Here is a 23,423-nt window from a genome sequence, read left to right as displayed (position 1 = left end):
AGCTCTTCTCTTACTCTTGGACCTCTTGGCTGCCTTTGATCTTGTGGACCACAGGACTCTCACCTCGCCTCCCACGCACGCAGCACAATTCTCCAATGAGGACTCCTTGTGGATCACATCCATCCTAGAAGGGAGAGCCATGAAGGTTTTCTCCAACCAGGCGAGTGCAGCTCCTACCACCATCCACTGCGGAGTCCCACAGGGCTCATGCACTGCTCCCACCCTGTACTACCTGCTCACAAAGCAGCTTGTCGACAAACTGGACTCTCTAGGTATAGCTTACACTAACTACGCCGATGATATGCAGGTTCTCCTGCCTCTCACAGACTCCTATGAACAAGACTCCGTAGCCCTCCATCTTATCTATAGCACAATCCAAGCATGGATGGCAGCAAATGGGTTATGTATCAATGGCGACAAAACTGAGATCATAATTATTGACCCCAAAGAAACACTTGCCAAATTGGATCAAAAATACTGTAACTTCACCATAGACAACTCCCTCATCCCTGTCTCCTCCTCAGTAAAGACACTAAGCATCTATTAAGATTCCACCCTATCCATGACGCGACAGGTAAGCGCCATTGCCTCGGCTTCTGCCCACACCACCAAGCTCATAAATGCAGTAAAACCCTTCCTTTGCAAGCAGAATAGACTCAATAGCTAGAGCCACCATTGGGGCTAAACTTGATTATTGCAATGTCCTCCTAGCAGGCACAACCCCAAAAAAATCTAAACAGACTCCAAGTCATACAAAACAATGCAGTTAGAACGACACTGAAAATACCTAAAAGGGACCACATTGCACAAGCCAGTAGAGGCGCCCAATGGCTCCATGTGGAAGAACAGATCACTTTCAAGAACCTTACCCTTACACACAAGTATTCAACACTTTCAGCACCGCCTTACCTAGCCAAGACTATTGTCAGAGACACCTCCTCACGCCCTAAAAGAACTTGCCACGCAAACCAACTGCACATCCCTCTTATCAAAAGAGCCAAAGCAGGTGGAATTGGCTTCCCACACATAGCACCTAAACTTTGGAACTCCCTTCCCAATACACTCAGAGCTGAGACATCCCTCTCAGACTAAAGGTAAGCTTTGAAAACCACGCTATTCAACTAAGACCTCCCCTGTCTACACCCTCCCCTTCACTCCCTACCCCGCCAGTCTGCATATAATTAAAATTGTACTATGTCATTGTAATTGAAATTGTACTATGTAACTAAATTGTAACAGCGCCACAATGCCTTTGGGCTGCTGCACGCTTTATAAATGTCAATAAATAATTAAATCTACATTGCTACCCTAGCCAAAGCAGTGAACACCATTGCCCCCTAGTTCCTTGGAAGGCCAAACCTGTCAGAGACTAACTCATGGTTCACCCCTAACCTCCTAGAACTGTGCATCCTTAAACGACAAGCGCAACTACTGTGGCTAAAAATACCCCACTGATTCCCTGAAAGGCGACTTTGCCATGCTCGGCAAATGTTACAAATCAGCCATAATAACCGCCAAATCCAACTCCTTCAATGCCAGATTACACCACACCAAATCTGACACTAGAGAGATCTTCTCCATCTTCAGGGAACTGGAAACACCGGCCTGTCCTCCCCCCACCATCACCAAGGATGAGGCCTGGTGCTCGGATATCCAAAGGGCAATGCTAAATAAAGTCGACACACTGAACAGGAATATTCGCGATCACCCAGCCTCAAGGTTCCAACAGCCTCTGCCACATGCCTGCCACCTGGCTCCCCTAATACCTCCTGCCCCCAGTTTGTTTTCACAGACTTATTAGCAGCTGAAGCCTTAAAAATTACCAAAAGTCTAAAAATCTTCTAACTGCAAAGGCAGTATTTGCCCAGTCACCCTCATCAAGGTGTGCAGAAATACTTGCCCCTATCATCACCGCCTTCATTAATGCCTCCTCCGCCAGCACAGTGCCAGCCAGCCTCAAAGAACCATGGGTCCTCCCCCTCCTTAAAAAAAACCTTAGACCCTGCAAATGCATCCAACTATAGAACGATCACCACTGTACCCTTCCTGCTAAAAATCCTGGATCGAGCAGCCTACCTGCAAGTTCAGGATTTCCTAGAAACCCACCATATCTTAGTAATGCACCAATCCGGCTTTTGCCCCGGCCATGGCACTGAGTCAGCCCTCCTAGACCTGAAAAATCAGTTGGACGAGATCAGAGACAAGGGCAATTCAACACTTCTCGTCCTCCTAGATCTGTCTGCCGCATTGGACCTTGTCGACCATAAAATCCTATGCAACCACCTCACAACTTCAGCCAACTTCTCCTCCAGGGCTACTGCCTGGATTGCATCCCTACTGGAAGATAGTCTCATTAAGGTATTTGCAGAAAATGCGAATGTCCCCTGTGGGGTAACGCAAGGATCTTGTATCTCCCCAACCCTGTACAACATCTTCACCAGGCCCCTTTTTGACATTTTGGACTCCCGCAGCAAAGCTTACACAAACTATGCCGACGATACCCAAATTCTGATCTGTCTCACAGGGAATTAAGCCGAGGACTCAAACACCCTCAATAATACATACTCTTTGATACAGTCATGGATGGCAGCCAACCATTTTCGCTTGAACAGCGACAAAACAGAGATCCTACTGTTGTCGCGCCTCCATCAGTGCTGTCTGCTGTAGGTGAATTGGCTGAAGTTGAATGGGGACAAGACAGAGGTGTTGGTGGTGGGTGGCCCCCCTGACCCGTCACTCTCGGTGTCTTCCTTTTGGCCATCTTTTCTGGGTTCTTTACCTGTCCCAGTGACAAAGGTTAAGGATCTTGGTATCACCCTCTCTGCGACATTATCTATGAATGACCAAGTCTCAGCTGTATGTAAAATTGGTCATTTCCATCTTAAGATACTGAAGAAAATTCTCCCATTTTTGCCTATTTCTATCCATCCTCCGGTTGTTGCTGCCATGGTGCTCAGCCGACTGGACTACTGTAATTCATTGTATCTAGCGCAGCCTAAAGGCTTAATCCAGCGGCTCCAGCGCATTCAAAACCTGGCTGCACGCACTGCGACCGGTTACCCCTATGGTGCACATATCACCCCGGTCTTACGTGCGCTACACTGGCTCCCGGTCAGTCGGAGAGTCGAGTTTAAGTCTCTCTGCATTGTGCACCGAGCTCTTCATGGACTGGGGGCAGAATATCTCCAGTCCAAGTTTGTACGCTATCCCCCCTGCCGTTTACTTCGCTCTTCCTCGGCCGATTTATTGGTGGTTCCCCCTTACCGTCGTAAACGAAATGGTGGTTGTGCTTTCTCTGTGGCCATGGCTCAATTGTGGAACAACCTGCCACCCAAGATTAGGGCTATACCTAACCACTAAGTCTTTAGAAAATCTGTTAAGACCCAGCTCTTCTAACTCATGATTTTGGCCTAACTGGTTTCCTCCCTCGCTCTGTCCTAGCACCAAGATAACTCTGGTGACAGTGCACTTTATAAGTTCACATAACATAACTACATGTTGGACCACCGAGAGCCCTAAAAACATCTCTCCAAGGAATAGTCTGCATTCCAGATTGACAACATTTTGTTGGGTGTCTTGACCCACGTTCAAGTTATTATGCTGCAAACATTTGGTGCTGTTGGCTTAGAAAATCCAAGATGGCCTCGTGGGAGAAACTAAGAACGAATTGGTCTGAAGAGTTGGGCAATGACATTCCAATGGAGGAGTGGGAACAGAGCTGGAGGGTCCCAGTTAAAGCGAGAATCGACTAAATTTGCGTTATGTTCATCAAAGGGTATTGGGTAAAATTTACTGGACTCCGCTTCGTATGTCTAGTCTTGGATTGCTAGACAAAGATGTTTGTTGGGGGTGTTGGAAGGGGAAGGGCTCTCCGTTACATATGTTGTGGTACTGTGATAGGATGAGGGACTATTGGAAGGATGTGCTGGATAGGATTGATGCAATTTGGACTATTGATTTCCCGCGGAGCCCATTATCTGTGCTCCTGCTGTCTCCAAGATGCGGGCATGATATTGCTTATGTGGTTAGGAATTGGATTAATAAAGAATTATTGGTAGCTGTTAAACAGGTGTTAAAGGTGTGGAAAACGAGGAAGAAACCTATTCTGGAAGACTGGCTATGTGATATGAGGATTCTTTCAAAATATGAGAAGTGCTTATTACGTAAACAGCAAAAAGGAACAATTTATTAACAACTTTGGGGACCTTTTAATGAATTTTATGGAAGTGAATGATTATAAGTCAAGGTATGAGTGTTTTCTCATTCTGAGCTGGTTGGGAGATGGGTGTGTGTTTTATGCCTTGTCTTTGTCTTGATTTGTCTTGTGGTTTTGTTGTTCTTTATTGTTTCATAATATTTTAAAGATTCTTGAGGGAGTGATTCTTTACTTCTGTGTGGTATTAGATCCTTTTTGTTTTCCTTTTATTGTTTTATTGTACTCTTTATATTCTTTGATTTGAATGATTGATTGTAATATGTTTATGAAAATTATAAATAAAGTATTAAAAAAGAAATCCAAGAAAGCCCACATTTGCGCCAGAATCCAGGAAAACCACGCAGTTTTGCGCACACCAAAATGGTCGCCTAACCTGCCACCCACCAGTGCAAGCGGGGTGGGCCAGAAGCGCCATGAGTGAAACATGGTGTCAAAGGAAAAAAGCAGTGCCTGTTAGCTCAAAAAGCGCTTTGAAATCACCTTTGTTTCTCTGAAATGCAAGCTAAAAATGCCTATTTTAAACATTGCAAGATATTCAAAAATCTCACTGAACACCAGCAGACATTTGGCAGAATGTAGTCTTGTGTGTATACAAAATCTGGAAAGATGAAGAGCCCAAAACAATGTTTCTAACAAAACTGGCTGAGCTGTGGATGTCAGCAGCTTAACTGAAATTGGATTTAAAACCACTAAATTGGAAATGTTTAAAATAAATGAGTGACCTACTTTTGAGTGTGACATAGGTTGCAACTGTTTAAAGGTCATAGTTTTGAACTTAGAATCAGCGTTCTAGCTGCATGTGTAAAAATTGTAAGTTTGATTTGAATGAAGAAAAACTGGGAACAAAAGTGACATTTGGCTGAAGCCTGGCTTGAAGAGATTGAATTCTGCCAGGCAACTACCCCGACAGGAGTTGAAACTTGCCCAGCCACTGCATTCGCAGGCCTGGCTGCCTTCTGCTGTTGCCACCAAAAGGAGATTACACCTCTCTGATTGAATCAGGGGAGGAGCACCTGGGAGCAGGGAAACAGAACAATGAGCTTTCCTTGGCTCAGGCAAATGTTAAATTAGGGGGGGGGGGGTCGTAAATGGCTTCCTCTTGGAAGAAACTGGGAGGAGCAGTGCCTCTGTGAGCAACCCGAGTAGGAGGAAGTGGACAAACCAGAAATTCCACCATGTGCTTTGGGAAACCACAGTCCTCTGGGCCAGAGCATAATTTTAAAAAGATGGATAATTCATAGTACGGACTTGTCAAAATTATATAATTAATATTATTATTCTTGTGATTTTTCTGTGCACATTTTAAGAGGTGTTAGGACTCTGTGGTATGTTCTGAGGGGTAGTAGCGGAAAATAAGGTATTAGTCCGAATGTCTGTATGTTAAAAATCTGACACTTTATCACCTGATGCCCATATTACTTGTGCATGTTTGTGTAAATTTGTGTAAATTCTGGAAAAGTTTAGAGGTCGTGTTCTTGATGAAAAGGGCAGAATTCTGTCATAAGTGGACACAACATCTTACAAAGACAGGGATCGGATGGTTTGGTGCTACAGAAAATACGTTAACTGGACATATAATATTAGAAAAATGGTACATAGATAAATATGTATTTGGATCAAAGATTGATGCCTGATGACACTCCATTCCTTCCCCCAATCAAGGGAGAGAGGAGAGCTTGGCCAATGATAAGTTGTGAGGGGCAGGCTTAGTTATGCCCACGCACACACCCATTTTCAAAACACATAAAAAGAGACTGCTTTGGACAGGCAAGGACTTCACTTTCCCCTTTCTTGCGAAGCGCTTTGCCGGACCAGACAATATCCAGAAGGACCATCTCCAGAACTTAGAATCCAGAATTCAGAACTTGTAGCAGAGAGGCCTGAACCACCAGCTGAATCCTTTTTCAGCAGGCCTAAAAATCTTTTGCAAATTATTCAAACAGCCGGGCTGAGCTATTTGATTCTGACTAGAACCCTGTGCCAGTACCCAGAAAGCAGTGCTGTATCCAGAATCCACTTGATCCAGACCAGCAGAACCAGAGATCCAGACCGCCGTGCAGTGCCGAGTGCCAGACCAGACAAGCAGAGCAGAGCTGACCCAGAGAACTGTGACTTCAGAACCACCCGCCAGGAGTCCAGTCCAAACCTGACCAGACCTTGACGGCCTATTTCAAATTTATAGTGTGAGTACTCAGCTAGAACTGTGCCAGAACCAATCTCTTAGTCTAAAATAATCTGACTCAAACCATTTTGACCTGTCCAGAACTGCATCATAGGAATCGTGTGTTCATTCTGTCATTTCAAAGCTGTAAAAGTGTAATTTTGTCATTCTGAAGTTTACTTTAATTTCGAGAAACTACCTCCACAAAATCGTTCGCATCTTTTGAACCATACATGCTAGGAACGAGATTTAACTTCCATTTTAAAACTAAGATCCTAAGCATTCCAACAAGCCTAAACCCGACTAGTCGCACAAGACTAAATTGCCGCAAATTGAAAAATTAGCTCCTGTCAAAAATAGCCGTCTTTTGCTCGCAACTGCTGAAATCCCTTTTCCCTCTGATAATCATTCCTGAATCATTGCCAGTGTGACTTGAACTAATGTTAAATAGCTATCACCTAACCAGAACCTCCATCAGGGAATTTAAAATCATTTTTAGCATATTTTTCCCTTCTTTGCATACCACATTTAAAAGTACTTTTGCCTGTGTTTAAAACCATCCCTGTTTCTCTAAGCTTGCTGGGGGGAATTGAACATTGAATTGCATTGTGATTGTATTCCTGAAAACTGTGTGCTTAACTTCCATCTCCTTATATTGCGTAGTGGGGAATGAATTGCCACAAGGGGAAAAGTGAACATATTATCTCTTGTGAAACCCTATCAGTTTATTTCTGTACTGCATTTTTATTCATCATTGCATTTCCCTGAAATCATAAAAGTATTCTCAGCTACCTTATACTCTCTATACTAACTCCAAAGTAATTAAACAGTGTGCTAGTGTAACATCATCCATTGTTGATCACTGTCATATACCCAAGTGTGCTATCAAATATTAATTTATTCATAAAAGTGTTATATATATATGACAATTCATTACTTACCGTAAAAGCATTTCTGATGGTTGTATCTGCTTAGATTCACATGCTGTGCATAGGTCCGACATCCAGTGGTCACTGCGGAGTATTGCATTTTGTTTTTCGTAGTCGAAAAGGGGACGTCCTCAAGGCGTGTCTGTAACACTATCCCTATAGTGACGTGCGTTGTACCCACAATCCCTCACGCGTCGAGGTCCCTCTGTTTGTATTTTTTCTACCCTGAGGGAGCCTTCTATACGTGAGTGAGTACAGAAAAGAGAGAGAGATGTAGAAGAGGTCTATGTTCCTTCCATCCGAGCGGGGAGGAAGGGTGGGCGTGTGTGAATCTAAGCAGATACAACCATCAGAAGAACAAGTTACTTTCTTACCTGGTAACGTTCTTTCGATGGGATGGTCCGACGACGTATTCCATATCTATGACATGTAATCACCACAGCTGTGCTGCTTCGGAAACTTTTTCGGCGTCTGCGTCCTGCGTCGATGACGTCGATGCGCCGTCGTCGAGGACCTCCTCCGACGTCCGACGTCATCCGATGTGATAAGTAGGACGCACGACGCCCATAGCCTCAGTTGTAGTTTTTTCCCCCAGAACGTGTGACATAAGTCAACTGCCAGTCAGACACAAAGCCTTGCGGAACGTAAGCTGCAATCACAAAAGAAATTCTGCAGCGGGGAAGGCAGGGCGGGAGCGATATGGAATACGTCGTCGGACCATCCCATCGAAAGAACGTTACCAGGTAAGAAAGTAACTTGTTCTTCGAGGGGATTGGGTCCTCCGACGTATTCCACATCTATGACAGACTCCCAAAGCAGTACCAAAGCAAGGAGGAGGGAAAGAATTTAGAATCAAAATGTAGAATAGCCAATCAAATAGCAGAGCAAAGGACCGCCTTGCCAAAGGCCAGATCCTGTGCTCGGATGGAATCGAGGGAATAGTGACGTACAAATGTATGTACTGAAGCCCAGGTGGCTGCATCACAGATGTTGCGAATAGGAACACCCCTCTGCAGGGCAGTAGACGCAGCCATACCCCTGGTAGAATGGGCCCGCAAGACAGCCGGTGGGTCCTTACCCACCAAGCGGTAGCACTCCGAGATGGCCAAAATAATCCAGCGAGACAAAGTCTGTTTTGTCACAGCTTGCCCCAAACGCTTTCCAGCGTAACCAATAAAGAGTTGATCATCCACTCTGACCCGGGACATGCGTGAAACATAAAAGCTTAAAGCTCTCCTAGGATCAAGCCTATGGAGCCTCTCCTCTTCCTTACCAGGATGCGGAGGAGGATAGAATGCCAGAAGAACAACCTTCTGGGCCAAATGAAATTCCGTCACTACCTTCAGAAGAAAAGAAGGACGAACTCTAAGGACAACCCTGTCCTTGTGAAATACAGTGAAGGGAGGCTTAACTGAAAGTGCCTGTAACTCCCTCACTCTGCGAGCGGAAGTAACCGCAACTAAAATCACAGTTTTCAGAGTTAACAGCCTCAAAGGGCAAGAATGTAAAGGCTCAAACAGAGCACCCATAAGAAACTTAAGAACAAGGTTCAAATCCCAACCGGGCACCAGGAAAGGTGACGGAGGGAACACATTAGTGAGCAAGGGATTTTAAAGTAAGAACACTCTTCAGACGAGCGCTTAAAGATGGACAGCGCCGCCAGGTAACCCTTAACGGTACCCACTTGCAAGCCCCTGTGGGCCAAAGAAAGTAAAAAGGACAGAACCATGGGGATGTCACATGCAAAAGGATCCACATTCTGAACTCTGCACCAGTCGCAGAACTTACGCCAACGGCAACGGTACAGAGACTTTGTTGCTGGCCTCCGGGCCGAAAGCAACACCTCCATCACGTCCTCAGGGAGGTCCCAATCCTTATACCTCAACCTTTCACAAGCCAAGCGTGAAGGTTGAGGGATCTGACCTCTGGATGGAGAACCTGACCCCCCTCCCGTGAGAGCAGATCGTCTCGGTAGGGAAGAAGACGTGGAGGGCAGATGGATAAGTCGAGAAGGTCCGGGTACCACGTCCTCCGAGCCCACGCCGGGGCAATGAGGATCATCCGGGAACCGAACTTCCGTAACCTCTGCAGCACTTGCGGGATGACGGGGACTGGAGGAAACGCGTACAGCAGCAGGAATGACCAATCCACCACGAACGCGTCTCCTAAGGCTCCTTTTGGAGGAAATTCCCGCGAGCAAAACCTTTCGCACTTCCGGTTGACACTGGAGGCGAAGAGATCCACTTGAGGGGTCCCCCAAAGGGCGAAGATCTCCAGGAGAATCTCCTGAGCCAACTCCCACTCGTGAGAGATCGCGCTCTGCCTGCTCAGAGCGTCCGCCGTCACGTTTTCGGCTCCGGCCAGATGAACTGCCGAGATCGAAACTTCCTGCTGGATGGCCCAGAACTAGAGCTGCATCGCCTCCCTGCACAGAGAAAGTGACCCTGCCCCCCCCTTTTTGTTGAGGTAGTGCATGGCCACTGTGTTGTCCGTCAGGATCAGGACATTCTTCCCTCGCACAGACGGCAGAAAAGCCTTCAGGGCTAGCCTGACGGCCCTCAGCTCCAACAGATTGATATGGAGTCTGGACTCCGACGGAGACCAACGACCGCTGACTGTCAGCCCGTCGGCATGAGCTCCCCATCCAGTGAGGGATGCATCCGTCACGACCGTCACCTACAGCGAGGGAAGCAAAAATGGAGCCCCCTTCATCAAGTTGCCTTCGACGGCCCACCACAGAAGGTCCCGGGCGACCGAGGACGGCACCTGAATCGAGTCCGACATCCTGCCGGAGGACTGCGACCATTGCGTCTTGAGTGCCCACTGCAAAGATCTCATCCGCAGGCGAGCCTCTGGCACCAGAAGAATGCAGGATGCCATGAGGCAGAGCAACCTCAAGAACTCGAACGCTGGGAGTGTCTGGGCATGCTGAAACTTGTGCACCATCTGCTGAATGTGAAGAGCCCTCACCTGGGGAGGAAAAAACTGCCCCAGGGAAGTGTCGAGCACTGCTCCGATGTACTGGAGCCACTGTGTTGGCGTCAAATGGGACTTCTTTAAATTGAGGGAGAAGCCCAGCCTGTGAAGGGAGCGACAGGTGACCGATAGATGATCCAGGACTTGCTCGGGAGAGCTCCCCCTGATCAACCAATCGTCCAGGTAGGGGTAGACGTGAATCCCCCCTTGCCTGAGATGCGCTGCCACCACCACCATGAGCTTGGTGAAAACCCTCGGGGCGGAGGTCAATCCGAACGGCAGGACCCGAAACTGAAAGTGCGAGTCGCCAACCGCGAACCTCAGTTACTTCTTGTGCTTGGGATGGATCGGCACATGGAAGTAAGCATCCTTGAGGTCGAGTGACACCAACCAGTCCTGAAGCTTGTATCTTGAACTTGTCCTTCCTGAGGAGTTTGTTCAAACCGCGCAAGTCCATGATGGGTCTCAATCCCCCGTCTTTCTTGGAAATCAAAAAATAAGGGGAATACCATCCCTTGTTCCTCTCCGCTACAGGCACCAGTTCTATGGCGCCTTTCTCCAGCAGGGCTTGAATTTCCTGCGCAAGGAGCGGATCCGGACTCTGCAAAGAGAGGTTCCCCGGTGGATTGTCGCGAGGCCTGTGCTGAAAAGGAAGACAGTACCCGTGGGTTATGATCTCCAGAACCCACACATCTGAAGTAATGGCTTGCCACTCTACAAGATGCTGCGCCAGCCTTCCCCCAACCGGCGAACCATGGGACATGGCCTCACGACTGAGTGGGAGCGGCTGCGGCGTTACCTGAGGGCAAAGAGGCAACTGCCCGAGCGGCCTTGGCACCACGGGTACCCTGTCGTCCACCTCTGGTACCCCTGCGTTGGCCTCTTTGACTGCCAGCTCCTCTCGCTTTACTGAAGGATGAGTAATAGCGAAAGGAACCACCCCTCCACTGCTGTCCCCTAGGACGAAAAGGCGGAGGTTGGCGAACTGCAGCGCCCAACGACTTCGCTGCAGCTTTTGAGGTCTGCAACCCCTCAAGGCTCTCGTCAGCCTTGCTGCCAAAAAGGTGTTCACCGTCAAAGGGCATGTTGAGGAGCCTGGACTGCACATCAGGAGCAAACCCCGACTTCCGCAACCACGCAAACCTGCGTATCACGGTGCTCGCCGCCATGGACCTACTGACGCATTCAGCTAAGTCCAAACCCGACTGAACGGACTCACACATGGCATCCTTACCATCCTGGACCATAGCAAGGAAACCATCCCGTTCGTCCCCTTCGGGAACATGTTCAGCCGCTAACGCAACACAGTTCCACAGAGTGTGCGTGAAACGTGACAAGGCACAAATGGAGTTGGCCGCCTGAAGCGCCATACCACCAGAAGAAAACACTTTCTTCGCCCAACCATCAAAACGTTTGTCGTCCCTATCAGGAGGGATGGTAGGGTACGACGCCTGCTTCGCCGGGGCCGTGGCTGCCTGCACCACCAAACTCTCCGGAGTGGGGCGCCTGGTCAAGTAGCAGGGGTCGCCACTGGCTGGACGGTATTTTCGCGACAAGGATCTGCCCACCGCCGGGAGACTCTCCGGAGCAGTCCAAGCCGCCGCCACCCTTCTCTGTAAAGCCATATGGAACGGCAGAACTGGGTCAGTTGGGGGACCAACATCAAGGATGTCTGTCAGATCATCCTGCACAAACTCCCCTGGGGGAGCAGACCATCCCAAGTACTCAGAAACCCTAGCCATAAGGCGCCGGTATGAGGAATCAGCATGAGAGCCAGGCTCAGGCCTACAAAACTCCACCTCCGGAGAGGTGTCCAGTCCACTGGCATCATGCAGTGACTGTCTCAACTCGTCAAATTGACTATGGCCCGAGACAATTTCATCCGGAACCTGACTAGGAACCAGGCCATCAGAATCCTCATCCGCCTCTGAAATATAGTCCAGGTGGCGAAAAGAAGGCACTCGAGAGTGCTTGCTCTTAACCAGAGCCTTCCTAGGGGGTCCACCCGTGCCCTGGGGCACCTCCGACACGAAAGGCGTCGATGGCGTCGAGCGAATCGGCGCCAGCGTCGAGAGAACCGGCATCGGCGCCGAGAGGATCGGCGTCGACGTCGAGGAAATCGGCGTCAACGTCAGATGCAGCGCCTCCAGAATCGGCGGCGTCGACACAGCCCTCGAGGCCGGAGCCCCGAGCGTGTCCCTCGACGACCTGAGCGTCGACGGCATCGACGACTTCCTCGGAGCCAGAGCCTCGAGAAAGCCTGTCGACGCCCTCGACGCCACAGACGTCGATGCCTTCTTCGAAGACCTCACAGGTGCACACGGTCTCGAACGCGTCGAGGACCGGGACCTGGAACGGGTACGCCGAGAACGAGTCCCCTTGTCCGAACGGGACCTCTCCCGTGACTCGTGCCGACCACTCTTGCGAGCGGTGTCTCTCGACCTCACACGACCGACCCCACTCGGGGGCGCGGACGGCTGAGTACCCTGCGACTCAAGAATCTCCAGCATCTTCTTCCCGAAGGAAGCCCATTCCTCCGGCGTCGCACGGCTGGAGGGGTAAGCGACGTGCCGGGCAGAGCCCTCCGAAGAGGACCTGGAAGACGACCGGTGACGGCGCTTCCGAGAATGCCTCGAAGAGGCTGAGGAGTGGCGAGACCGACTCCTAGAAGGAGACCCACGAGACTTCCGACGATGACACGGAGAGTCACCCCTCGAATCATCCGTCGAAAGCCCCGCAGACTTCGACTTCCGGGGCTTGGACACCTGACCTACCGACAACTTCTTCTTACGTTCGCGTAAGGCTTTGGACGTGAGCGACTGGCAGTCGATACAGTCATCCGTGTCGTGGGCCTCCCCGAGGCACCAGAGGCAGGCGTCGTGCGAGTCCGTCACCGACATCTTGGACCCACACTCCCCGCACTTCTTGAAACCCGGACGCGGGGTCGAAGACGAAGTAGACATCTTCAGAAGGATTTTCACAAACGAACAGGTTCGAAGAACCGAGATAGAACAGAACTCCAAAGAGTCGAGGCGTTTAAACCGAGAAACACGAAGCAACACATTCGCGGAAAAAACGGAACTGAGGCTATGGGCGTCGTGCGTCCTACTTATCACATCGGATGACGTCGGACGTCGGAGGAGGTCCTCGACGACGGCGCATCGACGTAGGACGCAGATGCCGAAAAAGTTTCCGAAGCAGCACAGCTGTGGTGATTACATGTCATAGATATGGAATACGTCGGAGGACCCAATCCCCTCGAAATGCTTTTACGGTAAGTAATGCATTGTCTTCTGATGTTTGTTAATCTGCTTAGAATCACATGTTGTGCATAGACTAGCGAGCAGTACCCGGAGTTGGCGGTGGGTTATGAGAAGGAACAGTAGAGAAAAGATGTCTTAATACTGCCTGTCCCACCTGGGAGTCAGATCTAGAGTGAACATCTAGACAGTAGTGTTTTGTAAAGGTGTGCACAGAACTCCAGGTAGCCGCTTTGCAGATGGACTCAAGGGGAACATTTGCAATGAATGCTATGGAAGCCCCAGTGCCTCGAGTGGAATGTGCTCTTGGCTTGAAGGGTAGTTCTCTCTTAGCAAGAGTGTAACAGAGAGTGATGCATTGAACAATCCATCTAGATATAGTGGACTTTGAGACTGCATCTCCTTCTCTTCCTGCTGCCACAGAGACAAAGAACTGATAAGTCTTTCTCAGTGGTCTAGTTCTTTCCATGTAGAACATGACAGCTCTGCGTACATCTAGTGTATGCAGACTTTTTTCTCCCAAGCTGGAGGGGTTTTGAAAGAACGTTGGTAGTTCTATTGACTGGTTTATATGAAACTTTGAGATGAATTTTGGTGCAAACCTTGGGTGTGTGCGTAGAACCACCTTATCTTTGTGAACTGTTACGAAGGGGTCTAGAACAGAAAGAGCCTGTAGTTCACTTACTCTCCTAATGGAGGTGATAGCTATTAGGAAAGCAGTCTTAAGAGTGAGGTCCTTAAGAGTTGCTTTGTGCATGGGTTCAAAGGGAGTCTCATCCTCGGTTAAAACCCTAGGGGTGCACCTCAATGCCTCCCTCGCCAAGTAAACACAATTGCCTCGTCAGCAGCCTACGCAACAAAAGTCCTAAATGCTGCCAGACCTTTCCTCTCCAGAAACAGCTGCCTAACTGTGGGCCAGGCTATCGTCGGCTCCAAGTTAGACTACTGCAATGTCCTCTTTGCAGGCAAACTCCAAACTATTCAAAACAACACCCTGCAAGCAGCATCTTGCATCCTAAAACAACATCCCAAGAATAGAACACATCTCTGAAGAGAGAAAGGAGGCACACTGGCTGCCTATCCAAGCTTGCATCACCTTCAAAACTCTCTCGATCACCCACAAGTTCTTATCCAAGACAGCCCCCCTGATCTCTCTCATAAATTAAGGCCTACTCATCAAGACCCACCAGGACACGATACACTGACCGCCTACTCCTTCCCAAGGTAAAACGCACCAAAGCAGGCAGTTCTAGCTTTCTCTACTTAGCAGCCAAAGAGTAACTCCCTTCCCCCCTCTCTCAGAGCAGAGAAATCCTACTGGGTATTCCGAAAAGCATTCAAAACGCAGCTTTTCCGTTAATCTTCAACTAAGCCGTGGGGGGCCCCCTCGCACCCACATATACAGTATCTGTAACATAATGCAATAATTTGTATAATCTGTATGAATGCACCACCAATCACATGTACTTGCTTCAGCGCATTTATGCCTCAGGGCTGTTTGTATGCTATACAAATGAATTAAATAAATAGGCGGTGAACGTGATCTCCTACGTGGAGAACACAATTTCCTATGGGATCCTGATGGTACATCTAGCGACTGATTACGGCCTAGCTGTAGGTGATCTTGCCCTGTGTATTGGTTGGAAAAGCCTAGAGGGACCTGCTATATCTGTTGAAAACAACGTTTGGGCAGTATGACTGGCAGTCATTTTGTCTAACTGTGCCAGTAAGGCTTGGAGCGAGCATAGGACTTCTACTGATACAGCATGTGTGGATTTATACGTGGATCTTGCACTGGTGCTGGTTTTTGTTGCAGTGTTGGTTCCTGTTGCGGGGCTCCTGGCAGTGGTTGGGGATGTGGATCTGAGTAGTCAACCTCTGAGAACATGGGAGAGTACCCCTACTCAAAGTCTGAATCTATTTGGTGTTCCAGGATTTGGTATGGCAATGTGGAGGACACTGGTAAGAGGGTGACCTCAGGTTATCAGGAGTACGTTCCTTTTGTTTGCCCTGGCTTACCTTGTAACGGGCACCTGCTTAGGTTGTGACAATACAGTAATTGGAATTTTCATTATTATGGGTGTTGCCCTGTGTCTTTGGGGGTCTTATCCCTATTATGGATTTTAGCTAGTGGATGTTGTACAGTAGACAATGTCTTAGTGGGTCCTGATGAAGGTTTTGACCCTTTTTCTTTTTCCGATGCTTGTATATGTGGCGATAATGTGGCTTTTTGCCTCGTCGACGGCGATCCTGTTGTGGTTGACAGACTTTGCGCTGACTGATTGTTCATGTTGGTGTGGTTGACAGCTTTTTCGCTTTCTCCAATGACTGTTTTGTTTTGATCGACGAGATCGTCAAAGACTATGTAAGCCGACAATGGGTCGTCGAGGAAGAGTTTTTGTGGCCCGTCAATAGGGTTATCAACGACATTGTGGCCGAAGATTGTTTGTGTGTTGTGATGGTGTTGTAGATGACCTTCATGTAGGCAGTGTCATAGGTGACAACCCATGTACTGTTGATGCAGGGTTGCCAGTTAGCTATGCTGATGCAGGAGTCGTGGACGGTTCCATTGACTAGGAGGTTGTGGTGGACTGTCCCATCAAAGGAGTCGTAGATGCCATCATCAAGGGATTAGGAGAGGGAGAAACGTGCCGTTAGAGCAGACTTTTCAGGTCTCTGCTTTTTAGCAGGAGCTGGAGGCCTCTCCTCTGATCTAGCCCTCTTATGGTAGGACTCTGCCTCTGATGCAGGGTATTTTCCCTCGCTAAGTCAGCATAAAAAAGACGTCTGTCTCTATCCCTTAACGTTTTGGCACTAAAGGTCTGCAAATGTCACAAACCTATGGTGTGTGAATGGGGTAGAGGCAATATATGCACCCTCTATGTTTAACCCCATCATACATGTTTTTGACTCCACGAGTCTCACAAGATTTAAAAAGAGATTTTTTGGATTTCCCTTCGATATTTCCCCAAAATTATCTGTTCTTTGGAGGAAAATGATGTCTGGAGATGAATCAAAACTTCTAATCCAGCCAGATAACAGGTTTCTCTCAGGACGAAGGGGTTAGAGGACTCCTCAGCAGGACATGCACTAAGAATCTGAAGATGGCATCCAGGGTAGAGGCTACATTCTAGACGTCCTATTGGCTGGGGCAGATTGCACCCACAAGGACATAGATAGACCACAAAACAGTGCCGTTTTCTCTTTATAGTATAATCTAATAACTTGGTAACCAAGGACTCCCAGCCTGTCGTCGGGGAATATTCAAAGAATGTGAATCCATGAAAGATCCAATGCTGGAGAAGTGAGGAGACTGGGTGAGATGGTAGGGAGAGATACAAATAGAAGGTCTGAAAATGTCAGCTTTTACGTCGGTTCTCCCACAGACTTTTGGAGACGCAAATTCTGTGGCAGAGCAAAATGTTTGCAGCATTCACTTCAGGACTCTAACAGACCTTGAATTTCTTAGTATTCACTTACGGTATCAACCTCTTGCCTGTACCAGCTCTGCCTGTTGCATCAACACATTACTTGTTCTTAGGCTTCATCTCAGCCTTTCTTCTCACCAGTTCAAACAGGTTACTTCACAGCTTTTGCAATTACACTCACCATCTCCAGTCTGTGGTGGAACACCTATTCTCTTAGGCTTCACCTCAGCCTCTCCCGTCAACCGCTCCAACTGGTCGCTGTACACCTTTACTGCAATCATCCTCACCCATACTTATGGGCCTGGGAGGGGAGGCGACCAGGACTGTTTCTTATGGTTTGTGTCCTCTGGTTGGTTTAAGGTTTCTGTTTTAGGCTTTGAAGTATAATAGACTTTTTTTCATATTGGTTAGTTTTTATTTGTTGAGCCACTGACCTAATGGTCAGTTTCAAGCCTTCACGGGTAGACCAGAGTTTCAGCATCATCTTGAACTTTGGCCTGAGTGCAGGCATGGCTCTGTGGCGGTCAGTATTGCTTCACGAATGAAGAATTGCCAGAGCCTGCTTTTCTTGACCACAAGAGGTCTGCTCCACTGTGATACGCAAGAACGCTCTCAGATCTTCTCATCATACTTCCACAGGTTAATGTTTCCCTGACTTTCAAGTCATCATAACCTGTGCATTACAAGAGCATTTGTGCCTATTTTAGGTGTTGTCAGTGGGATATCATAACTGTGGAAGTCTTGACATTTGTATGGCCCTGTTGTTATTAAGTATAGGCCCTATGGATGCCTGCAAGAGCTTGTAGTTGGCTTTCACTGGACCAAAGAAATAGAGTGTGCCTAGCAAGATGATGAACCACTGGGATCCTGTTCCATCTACCCTTCGGGAGGCACTTCTGGTAGCAGCTGGAAATGTCCAGTCCCATGCATTATGCCACCCTCAAACAACAGGATGGGGAGTTGTGTCAACTCACCACATAATTGTGTGGATTATCAATTGGCGACTGACCTGTAATTCTTGTCTGAGGTCGCCCGGTGTCTGAATCAACAGAGATGCAAATTGACAACACCACAAAAGCATCCACGGGGCCCAATTAAAATAGGGTAAAGTGTGTGCTCAATGGACGATGCCCCAAGGGGAAAACCTGTTAGGGAAAACCCTTGTTGGAGGCGAGGAATATCAGATGGTTCCTCGATCCGGTGAACTGAATACTCAGTCCTTGGCCCGATGTAGAAGGATATGCTCTGAAGCACAAGGGCGGCAAGAGTAACTGGAGAAGAGAAAGGGAACTCCGATAGAACAGAGATCAGGATTCGCAGAGTAGGTAGGCTAAGTGAAGGCAGAATGAAAAATGGGAAGAGCAGGCAGGGTTTGGTAAGGCAGAAGGCTGGAAGGAAGCAGGGAATTGAGAGCACGAGGGAAAACAGCATCCATGCTTAGTGGGGATAAACGAAGTGACGCAAAGCGCTTACTAGTAGATTGCGTCTTATGCTGTTTTCGTCTGTGAAAACGATCCTTGGGATCTGCATCCTGGGTGCCATCATGGAAACAACTGCAAATTCTCGCGCAGAGAACAAATCAGACGCCATCTTGAAGGGCTAAAAACACTGAGGATGCTGCTTCTTCGAATGCTGCTAGATGGACCATGAATTGCGAGAAGTCCTAACTATGTTTTCACTCAGTCTGGCTGTGATGGGGGTGAAGTGGAAGAGAAGAAATGCTTATATGGCCATAAGGGCGTATGTTATCCTGTTTACATAAAGGTGCACAATTTTGCTCCTACAAAAGACTTACACTTGCTATGATGTTGGTTGTGCACTGCTTGCAGTCATAACAGTGCCTCGCTGTTCTAAAGCTTTCTGGCTGAAAAACAGCAGGCCCTACACCACGGCAAATGAACAGCTCTGAAAAGTTTGAATCAACATTGTCATTTCATTCTTGTTTAGACTTCCTTTAATTAGCAGTATCTAAATTACAAATTAGAAACCTACAAACATACACGCCTGGATTATTGAAACCATTCCAAGAGGTATGGCTTGTTTCCAATATTGTCACTGACCTCACCATTCGCCATGACCCGCTAAAGGTTGGTACATAGGTATTTCCTAGTGACTCTTCCAACAGTTTTCCATTTTGCAACCCTCACTTGTCCATCTCGTTATAACCGTTAACCGTTAAGGTGAGAAGCACCACCCCTCCTCCCTGCCTCCACCCCACCTACTCACTCACTCACTTTCCGCTTTCATTCTCACCCTTTATACAGGGAGTCTACTTACTTCGCATTTACTGTATGTTGCCATATTTCTGTAAGGATTTCATTCTTAAACAGGTACATTACTTTTCTAATAAGATAACACTTTTACGATTAGACTGCAAGAACAAACGATACTCCACTAGAAGCATTCTTAATCTGTAATTGTAACGCATAATTTTTTTTTTCTGTAGAAGTAGAAGAGCTTTCTTAATAAGACCTCGGAAAATTTAATTTGGATTGATAGATATAATCAAACACCAACAACAGTACGGTGGGTTTAAAAAAAATGCAAGGTCTGAAAACGTTCGACCTTTAATATGAGAGTAGAATAAGCCATTTCTGTAAACAAGCCACACAGTTCCACAGCACCACCAGTACGCCATCATTTCAGAGGCACAGACCAATGGCCTATGCGTGGCGCTAAAACACATGTTTTTCAATTAATTTGCATGCCCTTACTGCATTGTTCTGTGGTGAAGAAATGGTGAACATCCAGGTAGCGCTGAGGCTCTTTTCCTAAAATGGCTTATTCTACTCTCACATTACAGATATATTCAAGTTTTGATTAACATCACATGCAGTCACTTGGACATATGACCTCAAAAGCAGCAGAAGAAACGTTTGTGTGCTTGACAGGGGCTGTGACAACTCCTTAGGTGAGAGCTATTTGTCCGAGTTCACTCAGAAACAATACTAGAGAGGAATGTCATTGTCAAGTGAATCAGGGTGCGATAAAAGTGCAGTGCTGCATTTAGTTGGAGAACGATGCAACATGATCCAAGACCACAAGTGGCTAGGCAAATGCTGTTAGTGCAAAAGAAAACGGAAAACATTTTTAAACAGAAATCCAATGTGAATTAAAAACATTTAATTTCTGCAATAAATCTAGTAAACAAGAGGCTCACCTAATCCATAAAGAGCAACTTTTGTTCTGCCTTTCTGAAGTAAAACAGGACTTATGTCAATTTTCTCTACAGACGTTGAGCGGCCAAAATGATTAACCAGTCCTGCACAGCTTAAAATGTCCAATGCACAGAGAGCATCGGCCTAGAACGAGGAGAGAAAATGAGTTACTGATTTTACAAAGTCTCAGCATGCCCAACATCTGCACATTTTGTAAAAACACAAAATACAAAGTGCCAGAGTGTAACTACAGGCTAGACAATCTCCACTCGTTCAGCAAATGATCTTGCCCTCTATGTTGCTTCTAAAATTTCTACCATTCGCTGTACCCTGGATACTTACTTTCTATCCCCTCCTCCTGCTCACTTTTCTCCTCCACTCCTACCCTCCTCTCCCACTACCATCTTCCCTTGCGCCCACCAACCCTGATGAGATTCTTGCCTTACTCCTCATCGCTAACCCTTCCTGTGTCCCTATGTCCCACTGTCCCCGCACATTGTGAAGCACATAGCCCCCAGTGTTGCTCAACATCTTACTTGATCTTCAACTCCTCTCTTGATAATGCTACTTTTCCCTCAGCCTATAAGTAAGCTACTGTCATCCCTCTACTGGTCTTAACCCTAACTGCCATGGCAGCTTTTGTCCTATCTCTCTTCTACCGCATTATTCTAAAAACCTAGAGCGAGCATTGTTCAATTGACTCACTGAGTTCATCAGTGATACTCAGAACCTTTGGCACCCTAGTCAATCTGGCTTCCGATGGCTGCATTCTACCAAGACAGTTTTCTTCAATGTCAGCAACTTCATCTCTTGCGCAATTCATGGGAACCGTTCATCTAATCTTAGTCTTTTCAACCTCTCTGCTGCTTTTGATACTGTTGACCATCTGACCTCTCTACATTATCTCTTCTTGGCATCAAAGTGAAGGCCCTGGCTTGGTTTGCTTGATACCTTGCACCTAGACAATTTCAGGTGTCCTGGAACAACCTTACTCCGTATTCACCCGTTACTGTTGGGAGTTCCCAAAGGTGCTGTGCTTGGTCCACTTCTCTTTACTCTCGATACTTCACCTCTTGGCGCCAGGATCTCCTTTTATGGCTTCTCTTATCAACTCTACGTTGACGACACACAGATCTCCTTCTCCTTTCCCTGCTTATCCGATGAGCTGTTGTCAAACATTTCAAATTGTCTCTCCATCATCAAATACTGGATGGCATCTCACTCGCTCATGCTCCCCTGCACTAAGACTGAAGATCTCTACTTCCCAACCAAACAGACTCTTCCTATCCCCCTTCTCTTCATACTACCTTCCATACTAGATTCCACTCGTAACCTTGGTGTTATCGCCCCAACTCACAACTTCTAGCTCTATCTCCAAATGTGCCACTGCAGCCAGACTCGGCCTCCTCAATATCGGAACAATCTGCCATCTTCTTCCTTTCAATACTGCTAAACAGCTAATCTCCTCCTTAGTCCTTTCTAGATCACCCTACTGTGCCAGTCTACTCTACGCCTTCCCAACTATGCTTTTTCACCTCTGGACAAAGTCCTCAACTTCGCAGTCCACACACTTTTTGACCTTTCTCACTTTACCTCTATGCCCTCTGCCTGTTGCCAGATTGGCTGGCTATCTATGAGACAAATCTCCAAGTACAAACGTCTTCTCATCATCTTCAATGTAAGATTCATCAATTTATACCACCAATACTTTGCCCAGTAAATTATGTAAAGGTTTAGAAGGAGGAGGCTGACACACAGGTGGCATGGTTGATGCTAAAGACTTTTATTCACAAAGAAAATAAAGAGAAAACCCATCTATCCCTATCTCTAAGAATTTCTAAGAGGGGGTTCCCTGCCTCAACTAAAAGTACTAAGGGTCCTGTCAGAATGTCCATAAAGTAATAATCCACCATCCTGTGTCAAAACCTACTTCTATCCCTTACACTAAGAACTAAACTAAAGATAAAGTCGACCTTCTTGGTCTAGAAGAATGACTTCCTTTTTCTGGACCGGGGATTGAGGTTCACCTCCTGGTGACGAAGAGTTCTTTAAGAAAAAAAAGAAAAAAAGTTCCAATGACTTCCTTGGGTTGGTTCTTCCACCAATAAAAAAGAAAGTCACTAACATATTTCCAGTTCACAGTCCCAGGTGTAATGACTCCCTTCTCCTGCTTTTCCACACACTGGGTTTCACAGTTCACTCTGCCAGGGGGTGGACACCCTCCCTCTAACCTTCTTTGAGCTTCACAGCACCAGGGAGGATTGTCTCCCTTCCCCTGGTCTTTTCTCCAGCTTTCCTTTTACAGTTCACAATGCCAAGGGGGAATGCCTCCCTTCCCAGGGCCTTTCTCAGGCTACTTGCAATGCCAGGGGAAAATGTCTCCCTTGCCCATATTTTTCTCAAGCTTAAGTACACAATTCACACTGCCAGGGGCATGCCTCCATCCCTGTGGTCTTTCCCAGGCTTTATGGTTTGGTGTGAATCCCAGACCCGGATTTGATTCTCTCAAGGATTCGGCAGACCTAGTTCACTACCCTGCCAGGTACTGCTCTGGAGAAGATGCACTCAGGGGCTCCTCTTTATTGGGTTCGGGTCCCAGACCTGTGTTTCCTCTTCTCATGGTTTTGGGATTTCCTCTTCTCATGGTTTTGGAGTTTGCTCTTCTCAGGGTTTTGGCAGACCTGGTTCACTACCCTGCCAGGTACTGCCACGAAGAAAATGGTTTAGGAGGAGGCTTGATATTGGGTGTGGGTCCCAGACTAGTCTTTCCTTAGTCTTCTGCCCTTTGCAGTCCCCCCAGCCGTCTCCGTCACCCAGAGCTCTGCAGTGTGCTTACCGGCGTCCCCCAGTTGCTTGTGGGCTTCTTCACCTTCTCGTTCGGGTCTCTCTAGGTTTATCCAGGTGCTGGGCGACTCCACAGTGTTCCCCTGTTCCTGGGCTGCGTGTCTCCAGCTGACATTGCGCACCAGTCCCCTCGGTCAGCTGGTTGCCTGTGGCTTCTCCTCCATCATGGGTCCGTCCATTGCGGACCCTTCAGAGACGCCTCTGCCTGCAGGTAAGCGTACCAGCCTCCGCCCTCTTGGCTTCTTTGATCCGTCCGGCTTCCAATCTCCCGGTTCCTCCAGAGAGGTTCTGACTCTGTCTTAAATCAGTCTTCCCTGTTTATGTTCCATTGGCACTTGCCTTGCTCACATGGACTAGAGCGCTTACTTCAGTTCCGCAGGATGCTCTTCATTGCTCCACACCTCTTCTTCGTCCCAGTACTGAACTGGAGGTCTTCCACTAGGTCAATTGG

The 23,423-nt window shown here is 47.6% G+C and overlaps 1 protein-coding gene across 2 annotated transcripts in view; it reads right to left on the bottom strand.

The window, feature by feature from the left end:
* The window catches only part of MRE11 (MRE11 homolog, double strand break repair nuclease), a 1,502,633-nt gene that overhangs the window by 1,261,038 nt on the left and 218,172 nt on the right, over positions 1–23,423 (bottom strand). For both annotated transcript variants that reach the window (XM_069639266.1, XM_069639267.1), the window contains exon 6: positions 20,131–20,272. In XM_069639266.1, the coding sequence (XP_069495367.1) occupies positions 20,131–20,272 (142 nt within the window). The remainder of the gene's footprint in view (positions 1–20,130; positions 20,273–23,423) is intronic.

Source organism: Ambystoma mexicanum, chromosome 7q (genome assembly GCF_040938575.1).
Source record: "Ambystoma mexicanum isolate Mex_15411 chromosome 7q, UKY_AmexF1_1, whole genome shotgun sequence".
Classification (NCBI taxonomy): domain Eukaryota; kingdom Metazoa; phylum Chordata; class Amphibia; order Caudata; family Ambystomatidae; genus Ambystoma; species Ambystoma mexicanum.
The sequence above is the reverse complement of the archived record's forward strand: the minus strand, read 5'-3'. Positions and strand labels throughout refer to the sequence as shown.